At 51.3% G+C, this 9,793-nt stretch overlaps 2 protein-coding genes across 2 annotated transcripts in view; both read right to left on the bottom strand.

Annotated features, from left to right (window-relative positions):
• Acta1 (actin, alpha 1, skeletal muscle) lies at positions 1 to 2,717 on the bottom strand. Its single transcript, XM_005405008.1, has 7 exons — positions 2,610 to 2,717; positions 1,711 to 1,851; positions 1,278 to 1,602; positions 944 to 1,105; positions 656 to 847; positions 371 to 552; positions 1 to 289 (listed from the first exon to the last, which is right to left on the bottom strand). Exons 2-7 carry the CDS (start codon positions 1,837 to 1,839, stop codon positions 146 to 148), a joined length of 1,134 nt encoding a protein of 377 aa, XP_005405065.1. The 5' UTR covers positions 1,840 to 1,851; positions 2,610 to 2,717; the 3' UTR covers positions 1 to 145.
• Positions 2,718 to 5,521: 2,804 nt separating this feature from the next.
• The window catches only part of Nup133 (nucleoporin 133kDa), a 57,990-nt gene continuing 53,718 nt past the window's right edge, over positions 5,522 to 9,793 (bottom strand). The window contains exon 26 of the mRNA XM_005405007.2: positions 5,522 to 7,953. Coding sequence (XP_005405064.1) covers positions 7,817 to 7,953 — 137 coding nt within the window. The 3' untranslated portion in view covers positions 5,522 to 7,816. The remainder of the gene's footprint in view (positions 7,954 to 9,793) is intronic.

The raw sequence follows: 9,793 nt of genomic DNA, 5'->3' as shown, positions 1-9,793 counted from the left end.
GAGGCTTAAGAGAATGGCTGCTTTAATGCTTCAAGTTTCCACTTCCTTCCACAGGGCTTTGTTTTAAAAATAACAAAATGAGGTAAGTCGAGTCACTGTATGTACACGGCGTCATCGTCCTGAGGAGAGCGCGCGGCCCCGCCGCCTAGAAGCATTTGCGGTGCACGATGGAGGGCCCGGCCTCGTCGTACTCCTGTTTGGTGATCCACATCTGCTGGAAGGTGGACAGCGAGGCCAGGATGGAGCCGCCGATCCACACGGAGTACTTGCGCTCAGGGGGGGCGATGATCTGCAAGACAGCCAGTTAGGTGGCCCCGCGTCCCCGCCTTCCCCGACCCGCCATCCGACCGCCCAGGCCGCCGCCGCCCACCTTGATCTTCATGGTGCTGGGGGCCAGTGCCGTGATCTCCTTCTGCATGCGGTCAGCAATCCCAGGGTACATGGTGGTGCCCCCCGACATGACGTTGTTGGCATACAGGTCCTTCCTGATGTCGATGTCGCACTTCATGATGCTGTTGTAGGTGGTCTCATGGATCCCGGCGGACTCCATGCCTGCGGGCCGCGGGGGGCAGCGTGAGCGGCCAGCGGGGCCCCGCGGATGAGCGGGGCACCGGACCCGGGGCCCCGCGGGCAGGCGGCGGGGGACGGGGCTCACCGATGAAGGAGGGCTGGAACAGCGTCTCCGGGCAGCGGAAGCGCTCGTTGCCGATGGTGATCACCTGCCCATCGGGCAGCTCGTAGCTCTTCTCCAGAGAGGAGGAAGAGGCAGCAGTTGCCATCTCGTTCTCGAAGTCCAGGGCCACATAGCACAGCTTCTCCTTGATGTCGCGCACAATCTCGCGCTCAGCTGCAGGGGGCAGGAGCAGGACACGGATTCAGCGAGGGAGGGGCGCCCCGGAGCGCGCTCCCGCTGGACCTACCCTGAGGCACCCAGGCCGCACACCTGTGGTCACGAAGGAGTAGCCACGCTCGGTGAGGATTTTCATCAGGTAGTCGGTGAGGTCGCGGCCAGCCAGGTCCAGACGCATGATGGCGTGTGGCAGGGCGTAGCCCTCATAGATGGGCACGTTGTGGGTGACACCGTCGCCAGAGTCCAGCACGATACCTGCACCGGGGTGGGCAGCGTGAGGCTCAGGCCAGGACTGGAGCGGGGGTTCGGGTACAGGGTTGGAAAGACAGACCAACACAGAGCTGGGCTAGGGCCGGAGGGCGCAGAGCTGGGACTGGGCGCGCAGGTCGCCCTGCCTCCGTTCCTCTGCATCTGGTTGCTCACTCACCGGTGGTACGGCCGGAGGCGTACAGGGACAGCACGGCCTGGATGGCCACATACATGGCGGGCACGTTGAAGGTCTCAAACATGATCTGGGTCATCTTCTCACGGTTGGCTTTGGGGTTCAGGGGGGCCTCAGTGAGCAGGGTCGGGTGCTCCTCGGGGGCCACGCGCAGCTCATTGTAGAAGGTGTGGTGCCAGATCTTCTCCATGTCGTCCCAGTTGGTGATGATGCCGTGCTCGATAGGGTACTTCAGGGTCAGGATACCTCTCTTGCTCTGGGCCTCGTCACCCACGTAGGAATCTTTCTGACCCATACCCACCATGACGCCCTGCAAGCAGAGACACCATACGCTGATCACCGCAGCTGCAGGCAACACGCGCCAGCACTAGGCGTGAAACTGCCTGGCTCCCTCTGCTGATCGACGCTGCCGCCTGACCTGGTGTCGAGGGCGGCCCACGATGGAGGGGAACACAGCCCTGGGGGCATCATCGCCGGCAAAGCCAGCTTTCACCAGGCCGGAGCCATTGTCGCACACAAGAGCGGTGGTCTCGTCTTCATCACACATGGTGTCTGGTTTCTGCAAGGAGCAAGGACAGGGCTACAGTGGTGACACAAAGCAGTCCACAGGTGCTTCTGCCTGCCTGCCACAGGCCCGCCCTCCCCAGAGACCCAGGGACACCTGCAGCTTGAGCCTCCTGCATCCATCAGCAGAGGGGCACGGAGGACCCTCACCCAGCTCAGGGCTGTGCTGCTGAGGAGGAAGGCACAGGGTGTAGAGGCCACACTGGGAAGTCCTCCAGCTTTGTACTGAGAGGACAGTATCCCCAGAGGGCTCTGCCTTCACAGCAAGCCACCTGTTCGCCAGTTAGTCTAGTGTCTGTCCTCTGCCCAAGAGGCCTCATCTGTCACAGAGGGATTAAGACTCCATCTGCTTTCCTGGCCAGAGTGAGCAGGAGCTGCCAGTGGAAGAGCTGTGGGACACTCTGGATATTCAGACTCAGAAGGGACTCTTTGTCCTGTCTGTGATACCAAAGAGGGGTGCATTTGCTGCTCAGGACTGCAGTAGGGAGGCAGCTGCTCTCCAGAAGATGGAGGCTACAGTGACTTTCTGACCACATCTCCCTGTGCACATCCTAAATGCCAGGGGAGCAGCCCGATGGGCTCAAAGTCAGTCTGGAGGGAGACATTTCCAGACCCCATGGTCTCCTCTTTAAAGGACCTATGAAGGGGGACAGTGCAGGGTACAGGCCTATGGCTACCCAGCTGGGCTCTGCCCATGTCCCTGGGATCCCACTTAGGGTCTTGCCCCCTGTGCTCTTCCACCTGCAACCCTACCTGGGTGGGTGGTTACACCTGCTGCTCTCTGGCTCGGCCGGCTGCCGTGGGAGGGTGGCTGTCCGCTGTGGTGACCACTTGTCCCCAGCTCAGGTTTTTATATAGCCCTTGGGCACTCCCCCCACGCTGCCCCGCAGGAATGTTGCTGCCCTTTAGAGCCATATTTGGGTGTCGGCACAAGTCCCCTCCTTCAGCTGGTTCCTGGCCTGGGCCCTGCCTGGGTCCCCTAGGCAGACCAAAGAAGGAGCAGGCTGGCCCTAGCCCAGGTAAGAGAGACCAGGCCGTATATGGAGTGTCTCCCCAGTAGACCTGCCCCTCCCGGCCGCCTGAGGTGGGGCGGGGCAAGGTTCACCGTATGCACCCAGCTTGGAGCTGCACCTGTTGCAAAGGTCTCCCCATTCCACCCCTCCTATGCACCCAGGCGCTCCAATGGTGCCTGACCATGGGCCCCCCACAGTCACCCCATCTCTGGGGTCCTTTCCTCAGCCCCCCGCCTAGCACACAGCCCCTGTGGGGACAGCTGGGCTGGGAGGGTGTAGTCACCGGACACTGGCAGGGCAGGAGGGAAAGCATGAACCCCACTTCTCCCTCTCCATTCTAGCTTCTCAAGCCAGAGTTCTGACCCAAATTGGCCCCTCCCCCATCTGGGAGGCCACAGGCAGCCGGAGGGCACACAGCTGTCACTGGGCAGACAACTGGTGTGGGGGTGGGGGGAGAAGAGGCTGGGGGTTCCGCCACAGGCAGTGGAGGCTCTGGCCATCAGGGCCCCCGGGCTGTGCCCTCAGTGCTGCAGGATGCTTGGAGGTCCTGAAGGGAGGGAGTCAGGTGGGAGTCCCTTCCCCCACGAGCAGCTGCCGACTGCCAGGTTGGCTGGGCCATTAGCAGCCCCCACCCCGCCTGCTTGGGGGTACTGAGTATGTCCCTCTCCTGGAGCTGGCTGGGCCTGGACGTGGTGGTGGCAGTGGGTGATGGGAAGGCGAGGCGGTGTCCTTACTGAGGACCGAGACTGTGCATTCTATCAGGGCAGTGGCTCCTCCTGCAAACTTGTCTTTATATTTAGAGGATGATGCCGTGGGCCAGGCTGCTCCCAGTCCACCTTGGAGTCACCACCTGCCAGGGCCTGCGCAGCTTCTATTTATACCACGGATACATGGGGATCTGCCTTCCTGCCTTTCGGGCTTCTAGGGACCTGGATCTCCTTATAGTAAAAGAGTGGGGTCAGTGGAGGCCATTCTGCCAGCACCTCTCAATTTGGGGGTAGAATGTGGGGGCAAGAAGGCACAGAACTTCTGTCTTCTGTGACAAACTTGGTGACACGCTTTATGGGGTGCCCAGGGATGTCATTTGTTTTTCTGATGTCTTAAGTGTTCCCAAAAATAGTTACAATTCACATTTGGTAGTGGAACTGAGCGGGAGACAGGTGTAGTTTCTCTAAAAGGAGGGTATGAAGGGCACTGACCCCACTCTGCAGCCCACACCACCCAGCTCTCCCTGAAATGACCAAAGCGGGGTCAGCAGAGTCGACACAGCAAGCAGAAGGAGCCAAAACCTCCAGTCGTTTCATATGTAGCTTTCCAACTATGTTAGGGAACGAGGGACTAAGGGATGGAACTGTTTCCCCTCAACACCAGGCACCCTCCTACGTCATGGGTAGTGGAAACGTTGAGAAAAATAAGCAAGTGCAACGTGCAATAGACTTACACCTGGGCTCTGGAGGCAGGAAAGAGAGCAGGGTCACCCACTGGACACCTTGTGGGGACAACCTGCGGATACTGCTCAAAACTCTTGTGCTGTGTTTCCCTGCTCCTGGACAGGGCTGAGCTCAGAGTCTATTAGACTCAAGCCCCCTAAAAGCTATGAACCAAGTGTCCAAAGCTATGGGTGGCCTGCTGGTACAAGCACTGCACACAGCAGGTGGCCAGCGTCTCAGACATCCCCCTCTGCCACGTGACGGATGTGTTGGCTTGCAGTGCCTGGGATCACCCGGGCCTCCCCGACTCCCACTCTGGAGAGGGCGAGGCACCAGCTCCAGGCATCAGTGCAGCCTGGCTTGTACCCTACCTCCTGAGTGCTCGCTTCCCTTCTCCCCGTATCCCCTCACTCCTCACAGCTTGCTGGCTTGGCCTCTCCAGTATTTCCTACCAATTTAAACACAAACTTGTAAAACTCTATGGCAGGCTTTCTCTCATCCTCTGTAATCCAGTGATTCTCAAGTGTAACAGATCCTTAAGGGATCTTCTCCAAAGGAGTGGAAGCCATCTTGAAATGCAAAGTAATGTCTTCATAGGCAACTACCAACTGAGAAAGGACCACAGGAGGCCGGCTGCTCCCGCCCATGGAGTGAGAGTTCAGGCAGAGTGGGCCCCCTACCCACCAAACTGCTGCATGACTCTGGGCAAGGCAACTCCAGAAGGTTCTGCATTCTCAGCTGGGTTATACCTGCTCCGTAAGACTGATCTGAAGCTAAGCATGGTGGTGCATGCCTGAAACTACTCCCAGAACTCAGGAGGCTGAGGCAGAAGGGTCACTGCTTCAAGGCCAGCCTGGGCTACATAGTGAGTTCACTCTGACACCTTTTCCAAAAAAGAGACTGATTCAAGATTTGAGATCAATTCTCAGTAAATGCCCGGACCCGAGGCACACTGAGCCCACAGCTGGCCCTTCTTTAGACAAAGAGGGGCCTGCAGGAGTGAGGCTGAGTGCTGGACAGGTGAATGACACCTCACAAGTGAACAGGCAAGGCTAGGACAACTTTCTTTTTTTTTGGTACTGGGAATTGAACTCATAACCTCAGGTTTACCAGGCAAGGGCTTATGCCACTGAGCTATATATACCCCAGGTCCCATAGGATAACTTTCTATGTTCTTGGAATGCCCAAGTTTATTTAAAATTATTTAAAATGGCAAACTTCACAATGTTCAATAATCTCCATTTTAATTTTTGAGCATGAGCTATAAATTATAGCACAGCCATGCAATAGTGTCAGGCAGTCATCAAAACATTATATCCTGAAAAATATTTAAAACATTCATTCAAAAACAACCCACTCATTGTCAAAGAGGGAAACAACTGGTTCTTAGGAAATAAAAAAAAAAAAAACCTTTACATTTATTTGCACCCCTCAAAAGTCATGGTACATAAAGACACAGTAGATGCTGCTGTTGAACTTTCACTGGGTTGGGAGGCAACTGGGAAAACTACCCAAAAGGGCTCCTTTGGAGGGGCAATAATGGGAAAAAGGTTGAAAAACTCTGGGATATTAAGCAGAAAAGTGCTCACAATAGCTCAGGAAGAAAACGAGTTACAAAATGAAAAAGTACATACAATCCAAAACATTCTAAGATACATTTCAAACAGGAACCAGAGTTTTGTGGCGGTGGGGGGTGGCGGTGGTGGTGGTGGAGTTAACAGGGTCTATTTTATTCCAAATGCTTTAGTAACACGTTTTTCGTTTTCTCCTCTTCTTAAACATAATACTACTTCTTAGAATGTACTTTGGTATTTAATGAGTGGTATTTTACACATGAATATGCAACTTACTTCTCTTCAGGTGTTACCAGGACAGAACACCCAGGAATAGGTGGTAAGGCCTAGGTGTTTCTGAGGAGGCTTCAACCAGCAGGACGCAAAGTCAGTGAGTCGGCCTTGCAGACCACAGCCTGTTCTTAGAGACACCCCATCCCCACCCCACCCCCGCCAAGGCCCAGAGCCCTGGTAAGAGGAGAAACACCTTCCAGTCCTTAAGGCTTGTCTCAGCTCCACACAGGATCAGGGCCCATGTCTCTCAAGGCTCTAAAGAGTCACCACCAAGCGTCTCAAGTCAGCTCATGCCTACTGCTGCCTTCCCTTTGCTCAGAGTCAAGGGCAACACCTTGATGCTGTCACTCAAGGGCCCAATGGAACTCAGCTGTGCCCAAAGGAATCTGTCATGTGTTACCAGCAGTCACCATAGTCCTTGATTTATGCAAAGTCATACATAATTCTTTGATGAACAGAAGACCCAGCTCCTCAATTCCTTCTTTGGTTAAGAGAAACAGCTCTATTAACATAGTCTTCCAAACAAGTCAAGGCCCTGGCTGCTAACTTCCTTTTTTGGTCAAGATAAACAGCTCTATTAGTCTATTCTTCCAAATAAGTCAAAAGCTGGACTGGAAGCTCCAGGTAAGAGGGCACCAGGGGAGGGCTCAGAAGCCAGGCAAATCACCAAGTTTAATTTCTGACCTTCCCGGCTGTCTGAGTAAGGTAGTTAGTAATCACTGGCTTTGGCCAAAGTGTGGATATGCCAGGTGTGGTCCTGGCTAATCTTTTTATTGAAAGCCAGATAACAGAGTGATGATTGCTTAGGACAAGTAAGTTTTAAGAGAACAACACTTTTCAGTGCCCATATTAGGAAAATCCACAGCAGTTTCTAGCATTACATATGCTTGTGACTAGGGCCAACTGTGGTGAAACTAGAACTCAGCAAAAATTGTGAAAATACACTGGGCCTGAAGGGAACCCCAGGACTGAGAGACTGTAACTCACACGGTGCTGTACGATTAAGGACAGTTATGGGTAGGTGAGAAGCCACATGCATACTTTAAGCATTAAAGTGCTTCTATTAGTACCATTCGTTATTTATGTAGGAAAGTTAATCAGTTATCAAGCCCACAAGAATTAGCCCCATTCTGCTTTGTTTCTTTTGTCTTATAAGAGGCCAGTTAAATCTGACATTTATCTTGCTAGACAGGTATTTCCCACTGGCCCTGAGCTAAACAGATGTCAAGTGCCCCAGATCAGCATACAACACCCAGTGTCACAGCAACTTCAGAGACCATCTTGAGCAATCTCATAATTTTCCAAAATTACAAGAACATTTTGAGACCTAGAAGTGATTTGTACACACCAACAGCCAGAACCAGGACAAGAAGTACAGCCCCACTGGACGAAGTGAATTAGAAAGGGCATCAAGTTTAATAACAGCTGACAAAATTCAGCTGGCGAAAAGGAGGAAAAAAATTCATGTAACCAAAAGCCAAAATTATAGTTACATAACTATTTAAATATTAGCTTCCAAGTACCAAACAAACAAAAATCAAACAAACCAAAAAAAACCCTTACCTGCAAACTTTATAAAATGGTACAAAAACTTCTAGTTGTTTAAGGCCTAAAATTTTTACAAGCGGACACTTAAGAACTTTTAGAAACAATTCTACTTCTACAAAAAATTACATTTGCCCCTGGACATAATACTCATAATTTGCTTTCAAAACAAACTCAAAGTATGGGTTGGACTTGAGGCTTCCCAGTTGATCAGCTTGCAGCAGGTCATTCACTTCCGGCAAGTAGTCACTGAGCTGAATGCCTGCAAATATAAACACAGGGATTTTTATTTTTGCAAAACTCTTGAGTAAATTAAAATGACTGATCAAGCCAGGAGTGGTGGCGCACAACTGTAATCCCAGCACTCGGGAGGCTGAGGATGGCTGCGAGTTTGAGGCCAGCCTGGGCTACAAAGTGAGCTCAAGGCCAGCCTGAAATGCATAGGGAGACCCTGACTCAAAAAGACGAAAAAAAAATGACTGATCATAAAGCACCTGTGCTCCTGTTTATGATATAATGCACTCTGCTGCAGGGAAATGCTCTCCTCCACTCCCTGCATCTGCTCTCAAGTCTAGACACAGCCTCTGCTGCAGACCTTCCCACTGCTCCAAACCCATCCATGTAAAGTCTTCAGTAGGCTCTGAAGATCTTCATTTTCTCCTACAGTTTAAGACCCATCTTCAATGTAGAAGCTTTAAACTACATCACTTAAAAACAAGTATATTGAATAATTATATATTCTTTGATCTAGGTAAGAATTTAGAAGAAATGCTGTCTGAAGAGCTGGCTCTAGTATCTCAGCTGAAGTCAACAGGGCAGGCAGCCACCTATACAGCTGGAAAGCCAAGGACCACCAGGTGAACGGGCTGTTTAAGTTGAGGCCTGTGAAATTAACAAAAGCACGGACAATTTTCTAATTTAACAAAATTGGATGAAATTTTAAATTACTAAGATAATAATATAATTTGTTACATTATCAGGTTCTCAACACCAAATACTAGCTCTTAAAAAAATACCCTTGAAGTGTCTAGGGCATTTCTGTACTTGTTATAGAATAAAAACTTGGGTTAATAAATGTTATGAGGCTAAATCTGAATCATTTGTATATCACTTATTATGATTAACATTATTTTAAGAAAGATTCTTTTCTGTATAAAGTTGCATTACCCTTTTTAAAAAATTTTTAGTTTTTTTTGTTTTTTGTTTCTTCAAGACAGGGTCTTATTATGTAGGCCAGGCTGGCCTCAAACTCACGGGGATACTCCTGCCTCAGGCTCCTCAGTGCTGGGATTACAGGTATGCGCTACCACACTGGGCTTAGCTTTTAAAAGACCAATTCTCTAGAAATAGCTCTTATTTCACTTGTAAGGGGCATGCCTTCTGTTGAGACCTAGTACCAGATGGTTATTTCTCTTCTCTGGAGCAGGGTGGAAGCTCAAAAGCTCACACATATGGCAGACAACAGCGATAGGGAGGGAGGATGGCTGCAGGTCCTGAGAAGCTTGGCCCCTGACCCAGCTGACGGAGGCCTGCAAGGACCTGGCCAGTGTGCAAAACCACTGGGTGTCACCCCCACCCTGGTGATGGGGATAGAAGCCAGGGAGCACTGAGCTGCACTTCCAGCCTTTTTTATTTTGAGGCAGTCTTGCTAAGAATAAACCTGGCACGTTTGTCATCCCAGCACTCAGGAGACTGAGGCAGAAGGAGTGCAAGTTCAAGGCCAGTCTGGGCTACGAAGCAAGAGCTTGTCTCAAAATAACATCTACTAAGAACAGCAAACACTGCAGTGGTCCTTAAGAAACAGTGCTGACGACTTAAGCACAACTCAGTGCTGTGCACTTTAGAGGAACCTACCTGACGGGCAGCATCAGATGAGACCCATTGCTTTCCAGAGCCGCCAGGCTCCGCGGGACAGCAGTGCTGACGAGTGCAGAGAGCACCACATCCTGCTGGCTCTTCACTGGCTAATATTACAGATACATTTTATCTCTTTCTGAATTTCAAGGGAAAGGTACTTCCTTTTGCTACATCTCTTTATTTTAAATTTTTTATTTTTTTTGACAGTGAAAAAGGTTTAGTTGACATTCTGATTCTTTACTTCT

The sequence above is a fragment of the Chinchilla lanigera genome, unplaced genomic scaffold (assembly GCF_000276665.1).
Source record: "Chinchilla lanigera isolate Chin_1 unplaced genomic scaffold, ChiLan1.0 scaffold00091, whole genome shotgun sequence".
Taxonomy (NCBI): domain Eukaryota; kingdom Metazoa; phylum Chordata; class Mammalia; order Rodentia; family Chinchillidae; genus Chinchilla; species Chinchilla lanigera.
Note: the sequence above shows the minus strand (reverse complement) of the source record. Positions and strands in the feature narration are given on the sequence as shown.

Excerpts from the sequence above, each read along its gene's own strand:
- Acta1 (XM_005405008.1), bottom strand. The coding sequence starts at position 1,839 with ATGTGTGATGAAGACGAGACCACCGCTCTTGTGTGCGACAATGGCTCC. Across the intron at positions 1,106-1,277 it reads CGCCTCCGGCCGTACCACCG|GTATCGTGCTGGACTCTGGC; the intron begins GTGAGTGAGCAA and ends ACCCCGGTGCAG. Across the intron at positions 848-943 it reads CTACTCCTTCGTGACCACAG|CTGAGCGCGAGATTGTGCGC; the intron begins GTGTGCGGCCTG and ends TGCCCCCTGCAG.